Source organism: Molothrus ater, chromosome 9 (genome assembly GCF_012460135.2).
Source record: "Molothrus ater isolate BHLD 08-10-18 breed brown headed cowbird chromosome 9, BPBGC_Mater_1.1, whole genome shotgun sequence".
Taxonomy (NCBI): Eukaryota; Metazoa; Chordata; class Aves; order Passeriformes; family Icteridae; genus Molothrus; species Molothrus ater.
In genome coordinates this window covers 3,104,340-3,125,301 of record NC_050486.2, presented here as the reverse complement: position 1 = coordinate 3,125,301, position 20,962 = coordinate 3,104,340, and the positions used below count along the sequence as shown (strand labels likewise).

Genomic DNA, 20,962 nt, shown 5'->3' with positions numbered 1-20,962 from the left:
TCTTCCCAGGACGATCAGCAAAGCTGGGCAGAGGTGCTCTGTCACCAATGTCACTGTCACGCTCTGTCACCATGTTCCCAACAGCCAGGACCATAAATAAGGTGCCTCCCATCCCTGTTCCTCTGCAAAGAACCAGCTGTTAGTGCCCAGTTATGGGAAGGAGCAGGGACCTTCCTTGGCTTTTCATTTAATGAGAGTTTGTGGCCTTGGAATCATTAAATGCTGCTGATTCACCTCGGGGGGTGGCCAGAGCTGGAATTCCCTGCACTGCTGGGCTGCACCTCCCATCCTCTCCAGGGACTCTCAGGGGCCTCATGGTGCACAGGATGTGGGTGCTTGGTCCTTTTGCTACTTGGAGCCACAAAAATGGATTTTTGTCTTTCTTTTTTTTAATAAGAAGATGAGGGATGCAGTTCTTGGGGGATGCAGGAGGACAGGGGTGGCCAGAGCTGGAGTTCCCAGCACTGCTGGGCTGCACCTCCTGCCCTCCTCAGGGACTTTCCAGGGGTCTCGTGGTGCAGAAGTTGGGGGTGCTTGGTCCTTTTGCTGCTTGGAGACAGAACAATGGATTTCTGTCTTTTTTTTTAATAGGCAGATGAGGGATGCAGTCCCTGGGGGAGGCAGGAGGAGGGCTGGGAAACCACAGGGGTGCTCTGCCATCACCTTCATCACTCGGGGCAGCAAGGCAGAGCAGGTTCCTGCTGCTAACCATGCCCAGGCCATGCCCCACGTTTGGGGGGCTCCATTTTCCCACCGGGATAAAGCAATGGGGGGCTGTGTCCTTGTGGATTAACACTGCAGGGGAGAGGGAGATGGCAGGAAAACCACTTTAGCAATCGCTCAAAGAAATTGCTTACTCTAGAATTCCCCTGTGTGACTGTTATCATGATTTTAAGATCTGTTTTTCCACCATTCTACCAGGTCTACAAGTGTGGCTCCTGGAATTTGCAGGCAGCATTAAAACAAGCTAATTTCCACATGGGTTATTTCATCCCTGTGGGTTAACAACAAGCTAATTTCCACATGGGTTATTTCATCCCTGTGCTTGCTTTTTGCTTTCTTCGTGTCAGCTTTGCCTTCACAAAGTAGAAATCACAGCATGGGTTGAAATAAAAGAATTGTGGGGTGTTGGTGCTTTTCCACCTCCTGTCCCTGGGAGCTTGGAGGACTTTGATTTCTTTTGGAGCGGAGTTTGGCTTTGGGATTGCCTCTGTGGTCTGAAACAGGGGCTAAGAAGTATTTTGGTTTTATTCTTGTCCTGGAGCAGATGTCCCTTCCCTGGGCTGGCTCCAGACCAAGCCTGATTTCTGTGGGGAGCAGAGGGAAGCACAGACACTCGCTGTCCTGCTCCTCTGCCTCTGGGCTGGCCTGGGGCAGGGACAGGGATGCATTTGTCATCAAACAGTGCTGCTGGGGCCTGGGGGGATGGCAGGGCTGCAGCAGTGGGGCACAGGTGACTCTGGTGGCTTTGGATGCTCAGCCCAACTCCCACAATCCCAGGAAGCAAAGGGGAGAGGGGTTTGAAATTTGTATTTCCTGAGGGAGCTGGGAGGGCTCACCTTTGGAGAAAAGGAAGCTCAAGGGGGACTTTCTCACTTCCCTACTGTCATGGGAGGATGGTAGTGCATCCATCTATTTTTTTCCTCTTCTAAAAAAGTCTCCATAACCTTAATGAAAAAGTTTCTCTTCCTAACTAAACCAAAAACCCTCCTTTTAAAATATAAACTAACTAAAAATTTCAAGGTTTATTTCTTTACATTATCAATCTGCAGCAGGAGGGGAGCGTTTGCTGGGGGAAAGAACACCGAGCTGCTGGTGGCTTCCATAAACACCTCCCAAAATGCAGCAGTGGTGGGCAGAGCTGTGTCCATGGCCTCAGGGGAGCTGGGTCTGGGTCTTGCAGCCCCATGCAGAGCTGGGCAGCTGCAGCAGAGAGCCAGGGGCATGTAGGGCCGTGGGTTGGGTGCCAGTGTGAGCTGTGAGTGCGGGCATGCTGCAGGAGTGGCTGGGGAGCAGGAGCTGCTGCAAGGATGGGGGTTTGCAGCATGTGTGACTCAACCCCCACGTGCTTCCAGCATGCTGAGGGCGCTGGGGCCAGGAGGGGAGGATCCTCCCAGTGTCTGGGATCTCCTCTAGGCTGGGTGCAGAAGGGTTTGGGTGAATCTCACTGTGTGCAGAAGTCAGTTCAGGCTGGGTTTGCACAAGTTGGCCTGGACTGGTTTTGTTTGTGAAGCACCAAACTCGAGATCACAGGATCACAGAATTGTTTGGGTTGGAAGGGGCCTTTTAAACATCATCCAGTCCAACCCCTCTGCCCAGGGCAGGGACACCTTCCCCTTGTCCAGGTTTCTCAGAGCCCCATCCAACCTGGCTTTGAACACTTCCAGGGATGGGGCAGCCACCACCTCTCTGGGCAGCCTGTGCCAGGGTGTGACCACCCTCCTTGGAAAGAAATTCACAGAATTCACAGAATCACTGGGTTGGAAGAGACCTTCAAGATCATCGAGTCCAACCCAGCCCCAACACCTCAACTCAACCCTGGCACCCAGTGCCACATCCAGGCTTTGTTAAACATGCCCAGGGATGGTGACTCCACCTCCTCCCTGGGCAGCCATTCCAGAACTTTAAGTTCTTCCCTATATCTAATTTAAATCAATCCTCTTTCAAACTGAAACCACTACCCCTTCTCCTGTGACAACAGGCCCTGACAAAATGTTTGTCCTCATTTTTCTTACAATTAAAGTACTGAAGGTCTTTTGCTGGAAGCTGCCTTTGGAATGCAGAGGCACATCCATCCTTTTTGAAACAGGGGCTGCTCAGGCCAGCCTGGTCTGGGATGCTGGGGAAGGGAGGTGTGTTGATATCATGGTCATGCCAAGCACAAGGGTCAGAGATGTGAGCAAGGCTTGGCTCTTCTGCTTCCTGCCCCATCCACATTTGCCCGTTGGAGGGGGTCAGAGGAGGAATCTGTTGCAGAACAGTTGTTTTTCTGTGTGTGTGTGAGTACAAAATTGCTCATTGCATGTTGGCATCGATTCCTGGGGTTTCACAGGTGTCCCTTGGGGTGCTCAGCACTCACCTGCCCTCCCTGAAACACTTTTGTGTAAGCAGTGTGACACCTGGGCATGGTGCAGCTCAGGGGGGATTCCTCCTCAACCTTTTGGAGAGTGGGGACAGTGCCTGGCTTTCCATAGAGGCAGCGAACTTAATGACTTGATCAGAGAGGATTTTCCTCTTTTTTGGGGGGTTGCTCAGATCTGGGATGAGCCTGGAAACCACCCTGAGCCCCAGCACTTCCAGGAGCTGCTGCAGATCCTCTGGACACTGCAGTCTGTCTCCTGGGGTCCCAGGGTGTAAGTGCCTAAATGAGAGATGTGGGACTCCAGGGGCTCTCCAAAATGCAGTTTATTCCATCCAAGGTGTTACAGCAGTCCAGGGTGGTGGGTGACAGAGCTGTGCCCACAGCTGTCAGCTCCAGCTGCAGGCAGCCCTGCAGACCCTTAGTTTAGGTTACATTGCATTCTAGACTTTTCTTTGCTGAGCATCTTAATACAGCAGAACCAATCTATACCTTAACTTTTATCTATAGCCTATCATAACTGCTATAATTACCATATCCATGTTACTATTCTCCAATCACTCAAAGTCAGTACATTACAGTTTAAGCTAGAAATTGTTTTTCAGTTTCTTGCAGTAGAAAATTCTGAGACCTTTTTGCTGCAGCATTTGCTGCCTTGTTTGCCTGTGCTGTCTTTCTGCTTGGTAAAAACATCTTCTTGTTTGGGGTGGGTTTTTCCTTTGCTCTAAGTCATAAAAACCCCTTCTGACTAACACACCCTTTGCCTCCTTGGTTATCCTGTAAGATTGGCTCAGCAATTCTTTTCTTCTATATCAAAACTTGCTTCCATCTCTATTCCTTCTTCAGACTCTACATCCAAAAATCTTTCTGCCAAGCACACATACCTGTGAGACTTTCTTGTCAAACTTTCATCCTTCCAACACCAGGGTAAGAGCTGCAGCCGTGCCAGCTGTGCACCAAGGGTTGTGGGAGCTCTGCTGGTGGTGCAAGGATCCCAAAACCAGTGATGGGCTGGAGGATCTTGGTACAGCAGGAGGCTGATGCATAACGGTGGCTCCCAGCAAGGAGCTGGGAAGAGGAGGAGGAGGAGGAGGGAGAGGTGGAAGGGATGGCAAAAAGAGGGAAACCACCTGTTTTTTTAGCCCTCTGTGCTCTGGGATAGCACCAGGGTCTCCAGCCTGCGAGGAGAGCAGGAGTCCCTTCTTATGTGTTTGAAATTAAACCACAGAGCACACAGAATCTCCTGGAGGGGAGGAATGAAACTGTGATCAGCAGGCAGAGCTCGGAGCAGCTCGGCAGCGAGCAGGGCCCGCGGTGCCTCTGCAGCGACTCCCGGCGCTCCCGGCCCGGCGGGACGGGCTGGGCTGAGGGAACAGAGGCTGCCAAAAACTCCCCAGTGCCTGTGACACCCCGGGACACCATCGGAATAACACCAATATGGCCGGATGGGGCGTGTCTGAGCTTGTCTCGTCCTTGCTGCCGAACCAAACAGCGGCCCCGTGACGTTTCACCCCACAGACACCCTTGGCTGGCTGGGTGTGTGGTGATTTCACCCCTAGGACACTTTTGGCTGGCTGGGTGTGTGGTGTTTCACCCCAGAGACACTTTTGGCTGCTGGGTGTGTGGTGTTTCACCCCACAGACACTTTAGGCTGGCTGGGTGTGTGGTGTTTCACCCCACAGACACCTTTGGCTGGCTGGGTGTGTGGTGTTTCACCCCACAGACACTTTGGGCTGGCTGGGTGTGTGGTGTTTCACCCCACAGACACTTTTGCCTGCCTGGGTGCTGCAGCTGGGCACGTGGGGACGAGTCCAGGCCTGCAGGAGCTCTGGTGGTGCTGGGATGGAGCTTCCCCCCATAACAGGGGCTGCTCCTCAGGTTTCCCTCTGACAGAGAAGCTTTAAGGCGATGGTGAAGGAAGGGAGTTGGTTCTGATGGAGGGTTTGGATCCAGAGCTTTATTCTGGCCCTCAGGCCTCTGAATCCAGCACCAGCTCCAACAGAACTCCCTGAGCCCATGGCTGCTGCTCCTTTGAACCCCGGGGAGAGGGGCAGGGAAGGGGCAGGGAGCCACCAAGCAGGTACAAGGGACAAAGGACACCTGGGTGGCCCAATGCCCCCCAGGGGTAGAGGGCATCCTTTGGATTTGCCAATCACTCAGTGCCCTTCTGGAATTCTGGGATTGCTGGGAGGAAAAAGGAGAGGTGATTGGCACACCTGGGAGGGAATTATCAGGGGAGGGACCCGAGGTTCTGGGGTAAACCCTGAAATCACAACTCAACAGGACAGAGCCCTTTCCTCCTCCCTCCTCTGAAATGCTGCTTTAAGCACGGTTGGAGCAGATTCAGAAAGGAGGGTGCAGGTTCCAGCCCAAAGGTTCAAGCCCTTCCCAGCTCACAAAATGAGCTGTTTTGCCCCAAATGGCTCCAGTTGGTGCCCGTGCTGCCAGGCACGTGTGTGGCAGCCAGCCTGCTCTCCCCTCTCCTCCTCCCTTTGGAAAAACAGAGCACTTTCTTTCTCCACACTCAGCAAAGCCAGACCCTCACCAGCTTGCCAAATGTTCCTGCCTTTTTTTTTTCTTTTTCTCTCTTTCTTCCCCTTTTCCCCTGTGTGTGTGTGTGTGTGTGTGTGTATGCAATGAAATGACACAGCAAGAAACAAACTGTGTCTGCTGGATCCCATCTTCCAGGCATATTCCATCAAAAGCTGCCTGCCCACACCCTCCTCCCTGCCCACACTGGGGGAGCTCAGGGGGGCTCCTGGGGGTACCAGGGGGGCTCTGGCATCACCCAGCAGCTCCAGGCTCAAGGGTGGCAGGTGGCAGGGGGGTCTCAGGGCTGCCTTGCTCATCTTTGTTAAGCCCAGGATTTGTAATTCCATTAGCAGGCTTGGTGCTGGTGTTGGTGAGGTGTTGTATTTGCAGGGTCCCTCATGGCAGGGAGGATGAATCTGATTCTATGTTCTCAGAAGGCTAATTTATTATTTTATGATACTATTATATTAAAGACTGTTATACTAAACTATACTAAAGAATGCAGAAAGGATACAGACAGAAGGCTAAAAAGATAATAATGAAAACTCGTGACTCTCTCCAGAGTCCTGACACAGCTTGGCCCTGATTGGCCAAAGAGTGAAAACAACTCACAGCAGAACCAAATGAATCAATCACCTGTGGGTAAACAATCCCCAAACACATTCCAAAGCAGCAAAACACAGGAGAAGCAAATGAGATAAGAATTGTTTTCCTTTTCTCTGAGGCTTCTCAGCTTCCCAGGAGCAAATCCTGGGTGAAGGGATTTTTCAGAAAATATGAATGTGACAGTGAGGTGTTGGAAAGCTGGTTCCACACCTCTTGGTGGATGTGCTCCTGTGCTCCAAGGCTGGGTTGTGGGGCTGTTGGGGTCTGTGAGTGAGGTTGTGCAGGGGTCTGTTGCCCCAGGGCAGCACAGCTGGAGCTGGGGATGTTCCTCCATGTAGGAGCATCATAAAACAATGAAAAAATCCTATTGTGGGGCCCAAGCTGCCTCTCTGGGCTTGCAGCACGCCCAAAACAAAGCAGGGATCCAGGTCCCATGAGGAAACAGCCCCAAAGGTGATCCTGTGGAAGCCAGGCCCTGCTGCAGAGCCCAGCTGGAGAGGCAGCAGTGCTGGCACTGGAGAGAACTGTGAAGCTTTACAAATGCTCCATCAGGAAAAGCTCATTCTGCATTTCCCAAAGGAATATAAAAAGCCTGTCCCAAAGTGCTTGGGTGAGTGATGGGACCTGCTCAGCTGTGCAGGGAGCAAGGCAGGAACCTGGAATTTCTTCATTAAAGGAGTTGGTGTAATTTAGGGATTAAAATTCCCGTGTCTGCCCTGAGTTCTGCAAACAACAACCTCTTGATGCCTTCAACAAAGGGGAAAAAAAGCCTATGGGAAGGCACAGTGGACCAAGATGATGAAGTACAGAGGGATATCAAGGACAAATGATGCCCCAAAGGAATGGGAAAAGAGGCTGCTCCATCAAGACAACGACATCTTGGTGCCAAAAAAGCCTGAGGAGTGGTTGGGAGAGTGCTGGGGAAGGTGCAGGAGGGGTCTGGGCAGGGGGGAAAGGGAAATTTTAGGAGCAATAGCAGAGGGATCACAGTGAGGGATGGCTGTGGGGAGAGGCAGAGCAGGGGGCACACACAAGGACTGGGTTTGTGCATCGATGCTGGGGCATCTGGGTGCAATTCCTTGGTGGATTGGAGGAGAGCAGCAGCAAAATTGCTCTCAGTGCCTGTTTCAAATATTTTGAAAACGTTGGATTTTTAGTAATGCTTCAATTACTAAACAAAACACATTTTTTGCATTCCATTTAGGAAACAGAAAAATGAAATGCATGGTGTCCTTTTCCTGCTTCCCCACTCTGTCCCTCCCTGCACGCACTCAGAGAGAAGATTGTGCTGAGCTGTGTGTCCTCCTCTGGCATTATTCCTGCCTGTCCCTGGCACCCCAGAGCTTCCCAGGGCCAGTGGAGGGCAGTGCTGGGGTGCCCACCCTGCTGGAGCCCCTGACACCTGGCCATGGCAGGATGTGTCCCACCCCAGGCCAGTCCTGGCCTTGCAGAGGAAATGCTCCCATTTCCTCATTAACCTGATTTGGGAGAGCAAAGCATTTCCATTCAGATCTTGTCCAGTGCCAGGGTCACTGATGGATCCCAGGCAGGGAGTGAAGCATGGCCCTGCATGCAGGAGATTCAATTACTGCCATTAAAGGGAACAAGGAGATCTGTTACTGTGCTGGGGAGAGCAGCAGCGGGTGGCAGGGGCTGCAGGGAGCTGCTTAGGCCAGGGAATCTGCTCAGAGGTATTTTTACAGCTCATTTTCTCCCCCTTTTGCTGGGCTGTGAGGCTGTGGCTGCTGGCCTGTGTGTGATTCTCAGCTGGATGCAGCTGTGGTTTGCAGGGAGGAGCAGGTCAGGGGCTGGGGAGGTGATGCTGGGGGACAGCATCATCCATGGCAGGGGCACAATTTGCTGTCACCACCAGGCAAAGACCATCAGAAATTGCCAAGCCAAGGATTTGGAGTACAAATCATAGAAGCTGTGGTGGTTTTACACCTGCTGTCCTGCTCTGCAAGCACCTGAGAAGTGCTGGGGAAGGCAGGCACAGCTCCCAGGGCAAAGGCCCTTGAGATCCATGGCTTTCCCCATCATCCCCAAACTGTGTGAAGGCAATCCACACCCTGCTGCTCCCTGAAAGCTTTGGGTGCCCAGAGGTCCCCAGTTCCCCTCCTCAGTGAGGGAATTGCTCCCTGTGAGCAGTGGAGTGGCCATGAAGGCAGAGGCACAATTTGCTGCCAACACCAGGCAAAAACCATCGGAAGTTGCCAAGCCAAGGATTTGGAACACAAATCCTGGAAACTGTGGTGGTTTTGCACCTGCTGTCCTGCTCTGCAAGCACCTGAGAAGTGCTGGGGAAGGCAGGCACAGCTCCCAGGGCAAAGGCCCTTGAGATCCATGGCTTTCCCCATCATCCCCAACCCTCTGTGTGAAGGCAATCCACACCCTGCTGCTCCCTGAAAGCTTTGGGTGCCCAGAGGTCCCCAATTCCCCTCCCCAGTTCCCCTCCCAATGGAGGGGCCACGAAGGCTCCCTGCACAGCTTGAACCTGCTCTCTGTGTATTTTTAGCCAGGAGAGACTGACTTTGAGGGGTTTATTGAGGTTTTCCCCCCTCCCTTCCCCTATAGCAAAGAAATCCTGAAGGTTCCCATGCGCCGCAGCCCGAGGGAGGGGACGTGTGGGCTGTGAGCTTGTGCTGTGCATTCAACTTGAGGATATATTTAGATTTCTTTAGATTTCTGGCCCCCCGAGTGAGACCTGCTTTTGCAGCTTCCCGCGCCTTTTCCTGCCCTTTGGGGGGGAAAAAAAAAAGAAAAACCAAAAAAACCAAACAAACGCCACAAGAGCTGCCTAAAGAATAACCTTGTGCCTGGGGGTTGAGAAGCAGGAGCTGCTGGGGGCTCTCTCCCTCAGGAGGGTCCTGCTCCCACGTCTTGCTGGTGTCATTTGTTGGCTCAGAGGGCTTTCCTGGCAGCAGGAGGGGGCATGGCAAGGTGCGAGCGTGGTGGTTTTTGGTCTGGTGGCCACAGAAGGGTTTGGGGGATTGTGGGGTGCATTGTGAGGAGGAAGCATCTCACAGGGAAGGGAGGAAGGAGCAAAGATTTGGCACCAAGCAGCTCCTCCATTTCCCAAAGGAATATAAAAAGCCTGTTCCAAAGTGCTTGGGTGAGTGATGGGACCTGCTCAGCTGTGCAGGGAGCGAGGCAGGAACCTGGAATTTCTTCATTGAAGGAGTTGGTGTAATTTAGGGATTAAAATTCCCGTGTCTGCCCTGAATTCTGCAAACAACAACCTCTTGATGCCTTCAACAAAGGGGAAAAAAACCTATGGGAAGGCACAGTGGACCAAGATGATGAAGTACAGAGGGATATCAAGGACAAATGATGCCCCAAAGGAATGGGAAAAGAGGCTGCTCCATCAAGACAACGACATCTTGGTGCCAAAAATGCCTGAGGAGTGCTATGATGACCATGGCAAAGTTGTGTGTGCACAGACCTCCTGCAGGAGCAGCGAGCAGCTCCCCACCTCTGCAGGTGGAAGCAAGGCCCAGTGAAATGACACCTGGAGAGATTTGGGCAAGGATGGAGATTTCAGCCCCACTTTTGGTCAACACAAAGCAGCAGAAGGAGCGATACCAGCAACGAGGGCATGGCCAACGTGGAAACCATGGAAGCTCAGCACTGAGACCACTGTGCCCATCAGCCTGGCTGCTTGGGATGGTTTCCCCCCTGAGCTCAGAGGGAGCTGGCACATGAAATGGCAGGTCTGGTAACAAGTATTTTTAACAGCTCCATCGAGTTGGGGGAGGCACCATCTGACTGGAGAATAGCGAATGCGGTGCCTATATTTAAAATCTGGGGGGAGGAGGGGAGGAAAAGTAAGGCAGGCAGGAATAGGACTGTGAGGATGACCTCGATCTCATGCCATTTCAGAACAGGTTTGGGAGGCAAGGGAGGAAAGTGAATCATGGGTTTCTCAAAGGTAGGTCACACCAGGCTAACCTGGCATCTCAGGCCTGGAGACGTCCCGGGGCTGCTCCTTGTAGTAAAGGGTTTGCTGTGGGAGAGGGGGAATGGGGAGGGGAAGAGGGGAAGGAGATGTATTGGAACCCTGGTCGCTGAGAATTTTAGATTTTCTGTGCTGACAGGCACTGACCCCCAGGAGAACACTGCATTTGACCTGAGGCTGTGGAGAAGGCTTCCAAAATTGAATGACAGAACTGAGATTATTGCTGTGTAGTTTAAATAGAAGTGTGTAATATTACATGGTGGAAAATCTAGAGTTTAAGGGTTTAGAATATAGTAATATATATAACGCAAGATGGAGGTTTTGAGCAGAGGCTGGTCCTTCTTCTTCACCTTCTTCTCCATGGGTTTAGGTGGTATTGGATAAAATACCTTCTTCTCCATGGGTTTGGGTGGTATTGGATAAAATACCTTTTTCTCCATAGGTTTGGGTGGTTTTGGATAAAATACCTTTTTCTCCATAGGTTTGGGTGGTTTTGGATAAAATACCTTCTTCTCCATGGGTTTGGGTGGTATTGGATAAAATACCCTCTCTTCATGGCTTTGGGTGGTATTGGAAAAAACAGCTTTTTCTCCATAGGTTTCGGTGGTTTTGGTAAAATACCTTCTTCTCCACAGGTTTGGGTGGTTTTGGATAAAATACCTTCTTCTCCATGGGTTTGTGTGGTATTGGATAAAATACTTCTCCATGGGTTTGGGTGGTTTTGGATAAAATACCTTCTTCTTCATGGGTTTGGGTGGTTTTGGATAAAATACCTTCTTCTCCATGGGTTTGGGTGGTATTTGGGTGTAATTGGATAAAAAAGTCTGCATTGCAGGCTACAGGTGGTTGATTATGGGGTTAAAAGTAAAAATAATTCAGGTGTCATTTCTTAATTGGACAGTTTATCCTTAAAAAGCCTTGTAGAGGAGAGAGATAGGGCTCCATTTTTAGTTTGTTAGAGTGAAGTGCTGTAGAGCTTGCAGTTTGTGATTCTGTAACAGAGATAAGAACTAATAAACATCTGAGTCCCAACAAGACACACCACCCCATGAGGGGCTCTGTGAGGCTAGCAGGGACGTGAGCAGTGCTGGGATGGTGTTGAGGGGACAAGAGGGGATGTCATCAACTCATGGAGTCCTTGGGGATGTGTCCTGGGCTTTCCTGCCCCCAGCATCCACTGGCTTCCCAGAGCTGGAGGGTCAGAGGCTGCCATCCTGGGCTGGGAGGCCTTTGAGATGTTGGATGCAGTGAGAAATGGAAATCCAAAGCAGCAAAGGTGTCCCCTTGGAGCTCAGGTGGTGTTGGCTGGGAAGCAGTGGCTGGAGAGGAAAGGGTCATGGGTGACATCGGGGTGGCCGCGAGGTGGCTGCAGGGCAGGGGTGGCACAAAGGAGGAGGGAGGATGGTGGGATGCAGGTGAGGTGGTGAATTCTCTGGGGCATCACAAAGGGATGGAGTGTGACCCATCAAATTGCTCACTCCTGTGTCCAGGAAGGATGAACTGAGCCTGGAGTGGAGCAGGGAAGGGGCTGCTGGATAAAATAGGGCAGGAGAGCCAGTTGGGCAAGAGAGAACTGGAAGAACCTTGCTTTGGCCAGCAAAGCAGAGGCTGGAGATGGCTGTGATTGCTGTCTAGAAATAGATCAGGGTGGAAAGAGGAAGGAAAAGAGCTATTTCAGCCAAAGGCCAGTGCTGGCAAAAGAACAGAGCGGTGTAGAAAATGACCACAAATAAATTTAGGCTGGAAATTGTGGCAGCCACTGGAGCATCTGCTTGAGGAGGCTTCCAGTGGGGACAGTGAGTTTTTGGCAGCCTGAGTGGCTGAGCAAGTACCAGATGATGGTGTGGAGCCACTGCATCCAGACTGGGCATCACCAGTTCCTGGGTTTGTGGGGAGCATTGGGATGTCCCCTGAGAGATTTCATGTTGCAAAGCTGGCACCAGCCAGGGGGGACCCGTGTGGCTGCTGGTGGCAGTGCTGTTCTGGGGCTGCTGGTGGCAGCCTGGGTGGTTGGGACCATCCTGAGCTCACTGTGGCCAGTGCAGTGTCCTTGAGTATGGGCACAGCTCCTCATCTCCTCCTCTGCCCTAGAAGTGCCCCTCCTGCAGCTGCTGGGTGCAAGTGGTGCTGTGACCTCCCAAATCTCCTTAAAAATCTCTCCAACCCCCTTTGCCTCCACCCCCAGGGGAGCAGGCACTCAAATGCACAGAGGTTGGGATCACAGTCAGCCCACACCACCAGAGCCCTGCCAGACCCCTGCCTCAGCTGTCCCTGCTGCAGGTCCCCAGTACCACCAGCTTTGCTGTGCCTGAAAAATGGAGAGGGAAGAGGTCTGGGCACTGATAACCCTGGGAAAACTGCCTATTTCCCCCCCAACTCCTGCTGGGATGGCAAAAGAAGGGATGGTGATAGCCCAGCTCTGGGGAAAGATGTCTTGCTCTTCTGTAGGAAAGGAGCTCCTGTGTTTTGTATTCCCTGTGACAGAGAGCTCGGGGAAAGCCTGTGTTTTTTGGGCAGGAGCCAGTTTCAGAGGCAAGCAATCCTGACATGAGTGGCAGGTACCCAGTGGCATCTTGGCAGGGAGCTGAAGCCCTGTCAGCTTGGGCAGAGGGCTGCAGGATGCCTTGAAGGCTGGTGCCATGGGAGATGGTGCTGGCAGAGCAGAGCACAGTGCCCTGGGTGTCTCTGGAGGGCTGTGGTGAACATCGGCTGTCAGGAATTCCCGTGTATTGTTCCTTCCTCCCTCTGCCTGCTTCTCCCATGGCCCTAAAGAAAAGGGCTGGAGGTGAACTGGAGCTCTTGAAAGAGCAGGATCTTGAGAGGATATGTGTGGTTTCCCTAGGGCCAAAGGGGAGAGAGCAGTGAGTCCTTCCAGCTGCTTTCAGAGCCCTTACGGCTGCTGCGTGCCTTGTCACTGCCCACATCCCCTGCCCCAGTGCTCTAGTCAGCGGTGCTGGGCTGTGCTGGTGTCACCCTGCCTGCCTTGGGTGTCAGGGTGATGGGGACACCCAGCTGAAGTCCCCACTTCAGGGAGGACGGCTCCGGCCCTCACTCTCTTTGCTCCTCGGAGCCGCGCTCCTCCCGCCGCAGAGCCTTCCTCAGCTCCTGCACTGGCCGAGCAGGAGATGTGGTGCCAATGACTCAGATGAAGATGAGGGCTTAATTAGCACAGGGAGAGGGGGGAAGACAGAGAAAAGAGAAAGAGTCTTTCATTGCAAGAAGATTGATACCACCTCCCCCAGACAGTCACGTTCTGCCGCATCACCCTCAGCCCGGCGTCATGTGCACCGTGCCTGACACCAGAGGACAAATGGGGCCTGGGAGGGACACAGGGGCACTGCTTTATTAAAACCTCTGGTGAATTCATGTCTGGAGGGATTGAGCAGGGCTCATCAGGAGCCTTTGCAGCTGTCAGGCTGTGCCCTGAGCTCACAGCTCCCGTCTGGTCTCGGCTCTGTGGCTTTGGGGGATGTGTCTGTGGTAGGAGGGTGTCTGCAAGGTGTTAGTGATGATGCCAGCAGCAAAATGCCTGTTTGGAGGTTTCCCACCATGCATGAATGGACAAACACTGGCTGCCTCTTCTTTAGATGCCACCTTAAGGCACCCTATCAATCTGTGCTGCTGTGAGGCTGCTTTGCCCCATCCTGGTGGATGTGCATGGGAGCCCTGAACCAAAATGCTGGAGAAAACATGCTCAGGGTGAGCCCTTGCCCTCAGCACCCCAGTTTTGGGCTGCAGGACCTTGCACCTCCAGCTATACCCATCTCTTACAGTCTCTGCAGGATGGTTGGAGGGGGTGGAGGAGAGCAGTCCTGCCTGATGAGGGCTGGGGCAGGGTGCTGAGGGGTGCCAGGGTCTTCTGGTGGAGAAGGGTGCCCACCAAGGCTTGACAGGCATGGCCAGGTCACCCTGAGGAGCCTGGTGTGGTCAGCCTGGAGCACTGGAGTTAACACACCCTCCCTCTGCCCCGTTGATGGTGTTGGAGGTGATGTCACACATGATTTTTTTTCTTTCCTCTCCAGACCAATGATGCCTTAGGAGCCACCTGGAACTGGCTGTACTTCATCCCCCTCATCATCATTGGATCCTTCTTCGTCCTCAACCTTGTCCTGGGAGTGCTGTCAGGGTAAGCAGAGTGGTCATTCCCTCTGGGCTGTGCCTGTCACACATTCCTGGCACCTCAGGCTGGTCCCTGTGTCCCTCCATGCCCTCCAAACCTGCCTGCCCCACAGCAAGGGATTGCTCCCTGCCTGTGCTTGGTTCTTCCTCAACATGGGGAGCTGGGAAAGGGACAGCCTTGAAGATATTTATTATTACTGTCATTTCACCTTGCTGAAGATCTTCTGCTTTTGGTTCCTTGTGAGAAATGGTCACTGGGAATCTTCTGGCTGCTTGGGACCTGGAAGAGGGGAGAGATATGGGGGGTCTGTGAAAATGTGTTTGACTCCAGGCTGTTGGTGGTGGGGTGGGATGGGTTTGGGGAGTGATACAGAGCACCAGGAGGATGTGCCCTGCACTGGTGGGGTGCAAGCTGGTGAGGACAGGGATGCTTGGGGTGCACGTGGATAAGCCCAGAAGATAAGATAAGGATATAAGGATATAAGATAACGAAGTAGGGACAAAGCAACTGTCCCTGTCCTGCACTTCCCAAGGGAAAGGCAGTTTTAATCCAAGCCTTTAAGCTGGGTTTGGAGACAAAAACTCTACTTGTCTCCATGACAATGAACTGTGGTTGCACCAGCACATCCTCAGCTGCTGGCAGGGGCTGGTGAACAGTGAGAGTGTGCCCTCTCCTGCACTGGGGGAAGGTGTGGGCTCCTCTGTTCTGACTGAAGCAGGTCATTTTTCAGCTAATTATGCATCATGGCAAAATGCAGAAGTCATTGTAGCACTGGTTTGGCCAGATGGAAAGCCCTCAGGTGCAAGGGCCAGGGTGGAGAATGGCCTTGGTCATCTCTGTCCCTTTCCTGAGTGTCCCTGGAAGTCCCAGTGTGATGGTGGTGGTTTCAGGAGTTTCTAGAGTGACAAGTTGGGGTCTGTTATTGGGCTGAACTTTCCCAGCTCTCATTCTGAGGTCTGACTGGGTCCAGGGGCTTCACTTTGCCTTGCAGAGAGGCAATTCTTACGGGGGATGAAGATATCCAAGCAGCCTTGGGTGGAATTTCAACTTCTTATGCCACATCCAGCTTGGGCATTTGGGCAAAGTCCAGCTGGGTCTCGATGTCAAGCAGGAGCTTTCCTACAAAAGCCTGGCTGAAGGAAAGTTAGGAAGATGGGAACAACGTTATTACAATGTTAGAGAATGTCAGTGCAGCGTGTTGTGTGGACACCAAGGCTTTTGGTGCTGGGGTGATGCTGAAAGCAGCTTGGGGACACAAACCAGACACTGGCCAGAGGACCACAGTGGGGTTGGTGGGATGCCTGGCCATGCCCTGGCCCACCTGGGTGTTTCCCTGCCCGAGGCAGCCGTTCCCATGCCTGCTGGGTTGGATGCAGTTATCCAGGACTCTTCCCAGGCACTGGCTGGCATTTCCACTGTTTGTTTATTGCTAGTAGGGTTTGTACTGGGGAAAGATGCAAGTGGGTGGGTGGCCTAATTGGCAGCAGAGATGCTCTTGTGGCGTGGCAGATATCCAGGGTAAAGCAGGACTGCTCAGCTCCCTGGAGGGCTGAGGGAGGTGAGCTCAGGTGGCCAGCTGAGCTCTGCCACTCCATGGCAAGGCCACTGTCAGTGTCCCCCTGCCTGGGCACAGCCACATCCTCTGTGGCTCTGTGGATGCAGCACCTTGGCTGGGTGAATCATCCAAAGGTGCTGCTGGAGCCCTGGAGGAGCAGGACCTAAGGGCAGGAGAAGCTGCTTGTGTACACAAATGCTGAGTGCCCTTGAGTGCAGCAGGAAGGGCCTCACTCCTTGATCTGTTTGCTGAGCTCTTCTTGTTTTTAGCACTCACCACAATCCTCTCGTGCTGGAAGAGAGTTCTTGGCTCTGCTGGGGGATGGGAGGTGTGACCTTTCCATTGCCCAGCTCTCAGCTGGATGAAAGGCAGGGCCTGGCCAGATACCCCCACTTGTGGCTGTGCTGAACTGAGAAGAGCTGGTCACTTTGGGTACAAGCTCCACAGAAACACCTCCACTGAAGGAATCCTTTCCCTGACTGTTACACCAGAGCTTTTGGTGAAGCCAGGCCGTGCTCAGCTGAAATCATGGCCTCTGGGAGCCTCCTTGCAGCAAGCTGGCCCCACCTAGCTTGCAAACTGCACCATCTGCATCACTGGATAACAAGGTCCGCTCGGGATTTCCAGCATTCTCCTCAAGGTTCTCCTCAGGAGCTGCTGCTGAGCTGCCTCTGCCCTCGCCTCATCTCAGCAGAGGCTCCCTTTGGGGAAACAGCCCAACAGCCAGGGTGGGCCCCCAACGAGAAGAGGCTGCAGGAGGACATTTGTGTGTTTCACTTGCCACCAGCAGAAGTTTGCCGGAGCCCAGATTTAGCAGCCTCCTGGTTGCGATGAGCATCTCTCCCAACAGTCAGTTCCCCAACTGTTAGGCTGAGGCATGACCTCTGTGATGTAAACAGCCTGGATCCATCTGCTTCTTCAGCACAAAGTATGTGGGAGAGGAAAAGAAATGATTTTCATCACAGGCAGGCTCCTCAGTTTTTCTCCCTAAATACGAACAGGCACACACGCACTGGAGTCGCATGCAGACTCTGTTAAGGGGAGATGGAGCTCCTCCAGGCAGGGTCTTGGAGAGCCAGTTCTGCTGTGGCTTTGGCATTTATTGCCATGTCTATTAACTTCTCCCCTCTATGGCTGCAATTACGGATCAATTAATTCTGACTGAAAGCAGGAGAAGATAAAAAAATTGGCCCCGTTCCTCTTTGGGAGCAGGTACAGAGCCCAAGGAGATGTGACTGCTCAGCTTTTAAAGCTACACAAGCTGCTGAGATAATCCTGGCAGAGGAGAGTCAGTGGGAGCCAGTGAGGATGGAGCATCCACTGAAATGCCATCTTCTACCTGAGGCTGCTTTGTGGTCTGAGGAATTGCATCTGCTGGAGATTTGCAAAGACCTGCTCTCCCTTTTTTTTGTGAAATTGTTGAGTTTTGGGTTTTTTTTTTTTTAACTCAGCTATTTCTCACATAAAACAATTAGAAGGTGTTTGTTTGGGCTCTGTCTCTGGAGCAGCAGAGACCTGACAAGAGCCACACTGCCCTGTCCCTGCTGCTGGTGTCGTGTGCCAGCAGTGGCCACAGCCTGAGGACTCATACAGAACTTCAGTACAGAACAGGCTGCATTTTGACTGCTTCCCACATCCCTTTCCACAGCCTCTGCAGAAAAAATTTGGTTTGCAATCACCCTCCTCCATTCATTGCAGCATCATCCTTCTGCTGAGAGCTGGGAGACTCCATCCCCATACCCAGTCTTGTGCATCCAGCCCCTTTCCAGGGTGTCAGAGCTGTTATAGCCACTGATCTGCAGAAACAGCAGAGTGGGTGGAAGGAGATGCTGCCTGGCCTAGGAAGACTGAGCCCTCAAGCCAGCCAAGGAGACCTCTGGAAGCTAACAGCAGAGCAAGAAGTCAAGCACAATGGCAAGAAAAATGAAATCTATCTGCCTTGTACCAAACAAGAGAGTAATTTAAATCCTCCTAATTGCTTCCACTCATCCTGGTGATGTTAAGTCTTTTCTCCCTTTAAGTCTTTTCTGCCCCCCACCCCCAGCTCTTACACTAAGCCTTTGAAAGAAACGACTAATGTTATAATTAAAGGATCAAATTGGCAAGATTTCTTTGTCTTAAGATCTTTCTTTCAGGTTGGGTTAGCACTGCGTTCGCAGTCTCCGGAGAGTTTTCTTCAGTTCCTTCAGGAGCCTTCTGCACCATCTTCTGAAATCTTTTCACTTCAGTTAATTTGAATTTTTTTCCCCATCCAATTTGGATGCATAACAAACGATGAATAAAATTAAGTTTTGTAGCAATTAATAATAAGGGTGTTGAGGGAACAAGTGTACATTTTCAATGGAGAGAGGGTTCTTTTTGCCAGCTCCACACAAAAACCTGGACCCCACACGTCTGAGCAGGATCTGGTGCTTTGAAGCCAAAAACATTGCGAGGAGGATTAATGTCTCAAAGATTCCTGGAAGGAGAAGTGGTGAACATGCAGGAAATACAGGAAAGCTTGTGGGGAGACCATAAATTACCAGCAAGACATCAACAAACAAAATTCTTTGCCACAAGAATGGTCAGGCATTGGACCACACTGCCCAGGGAAGTAGTGGGATCACCATCCTTGGAAGTGTTCAAAAAACATGTGGATGTGACATTTAGGGACATTCTGTAGTGGTCAACATGGTGGATTTGAGGATCTTCAGCTTTTCCAACCTGAATGACTCTGTGTTTCTACACCCAAGAAATATGGATTTGGAAGTATGAAAGCTTGGAAGCACCACATTGGCTTTCTCCTGGAATGGTTGTAGGATCTCAGGGCGTGGCTGGGATGAGATGTGAGATGTCTGCACTTGTGTTGTGCTTGAGAACTCAGTGGCTGAGACCCCTTTTGAAGGGAGGAGTGGGTGTCACACGGGGAGGGGGCAGTGATGCCCCTCCCAGGCCCCCCAGCACCACCATCAGCGGCGCCCACGCTCCTCACTTGGTTCTGGGGAAGCTCCTTGTCATCACTGTGGTCGTTGGGCACAGGCCAGGCAGAGGAGTCTGGGGGGACCTTCATCTCTATTCAGCAGGCAGGTGGGCATCCATATTCATGCCTCTCTGCCGTGCTGTGCTGGGCCACCTTTCTGCCAAGGGCTCCAAGCCCCATGCAAACAAGCCGCCTGACAAGAGGCGTGCGTGGCTGCTGTGCTGGATCCTCTGCTGTTACAGGGAATAATGACTCCTCTTACAGCCAGCTGGGTGAGAAGGGAAAAAAAAACAGAAAAAAAATCCACAACAAAAAGATGACTTGCTGACTTTCCCCTTTGATTTCTCCTGGCAAATTATTTGCCAGCATGTCTCCGCTGCTTCGAAATTGCTCTTATTCCTGCCTCCTTGCAAATCTGCTCCATGGACTGCCTGTGGTCTGCGGGCTGTGGGTGAAAAGGCTCTGTTTTGATCCTCTCAACAAGGCACTCAGCAGATAGTGCTTGCTTACAGATTGCTTTGGGAGTTGTTTGTTCCAGATTATGGTAATTTCTGTCCTCCTGGTTGATGGCAGCAATTGTGTGGCTCCAGAGATTTGAGCCGGCGGATGGCTTTGGAGATGCCCAGTTCCTCCAGCAGCAGCTCCACCGTGGCAAGGGGGTGCTGGGCACTGCTGTTGGGTGAAGAAGGTGTTGACTGGAGTGCTGGAAGCTCCTGGGAAGTTTAAAGTGATGAAAGGTTGAAAATTGAAGTGGGGTTTTCTTTCCATACTACATCTCACCTGCTGCACTGACCACACACCTTTCATCTGTGGATTGCTGTCACATGCAAAAAGAGACTATGAAGATCTTCTCTGCTTACAGAGGGGATAAAAACTGGAGCATAGGAGGGAAAGGGAGGAGTGACATTTTCCCAGCACTGCATGAGCCAGTGGGAGTGATTGTGAACAAAGCCCGGGGCTCTTGAAGCATTGAAGCTGCGCTGCTTATGCCAGCCCTGCCTGATAAGAGTGAGGCACAATCTCGAGCTCCCATCTCTGCTCCTTGCTGCTGGGGCTGCCAGGCCCTCTGCCACCCTTCTGCAGCTTCTTTGCAGCGTGGGCTGAGCGTGCTATTGCTGCCTTTGGTGCAGCATTGCAGAGTTCTCTGGGCAGTGGCACAACGATGCAAACCTCAGCGGTGTTATCCTTGGAAAAATGATGAAACTGGGAGTCTACAGCTAGAATGTTTGTGCATCTCTTCTCTGCCGTGGTTGATGCAGCCCAGAACCCTGCTGGCTTTCTTTGCTGCAGCAGCACACTGCTCACTCATACTGAGCTCATTCCTGGGACCTGCAGGTCCCTTTCCACAGAGCTGGTCCCCAGCTGGGCAGGTCCCATCCTGTGCTGCCCTCCTGGATTTTGTTTTCCCGTGTCCAAGACCTTACATTTGAATCAGAGAATGGCCTGGGTTGGAAAGGACCTTGTAAAGATCATTTCATTCCAGTCCTGCCATGGAGAGGGACACTTTCCCTAGAGCAGCTTGTTCCAAGCCCCATCCAGCCTTGAACACTTCCAGGGATGGGGCAGCCACAGCTTCTCTTCATGAGATTCTCGTCAGCCTACCCTTCCAGCCTGCCCAGGTCTTCCTGCAGGATTGTTCTCCCTTCTGAATTCCCCACTTCCCCTCTCAGTTTGGTATCAGCACACTTGGCCTTGGAGAAATCCAGGTGGAATTTCTACAAGCTTTCCACAAGGTAGAAGGTATCAGCATCTGCCCCTTCTTAACAGGGACAGTGATGTAATGGGTCATCTCAGGGCTGGCATCTCCCAGCTCCTTCCCGTTTTACCCTTCCATGTCACCAACAGCTTGTCACCTTTCTCCTCCCCAGCTTGTGTGACAGCCAGTGCTGTATAAATGTGCTCTCCTCAGCAGCTCTGTCACACCCTGGTGACACAGAGCTCCTGCCCCACTGCACGGGGCTGATCAGAGCTCATGCACAGGCAGTACAAGAAATGGACTGCTGCTGGTTGCCTTTCTTTTTGTGTCCCTTCTCCTTCAAGTTCAGAGAAGACTTTCTTGCGATGGCACAGCTTTGTTATGGAATCAGAGAAAGGTTTGGGTTGGAAGGGACCTTTAAAGGCCATCAGGTCCTGTGACCGTGTTCACAGGGGTCTCA

At 52.2% G+C, this 20,962-nt stretch overlaps 1 protein-coding gene across 6 annotated transcripts in view; it reads left to right on the top strand.

Moving 5' to 3' along the window:
- The window catches only part of CACNA1E (calcium voltage-gated channel subunit alpha1 E), a 107,719-nt gene that overhangs the window by 27,488 nt on the left and 59,269 nt on the right, over positions 1-20,962 (top strand). For all 6 annotated transcript variants that reach the window (XM_036387995.2, XM_054515723.1, XM_036387992.2 and 3 more), the window contains exon 8: positions 14,195-14,298. In XM_036387995.2, the coding sequence (XP_036243888.1) occupies positions 14,195-14,298 (104 nt within the window). The remainder of the gene's footprint in view (positions 1-14,194; positions 14,299-20,962) is intronic.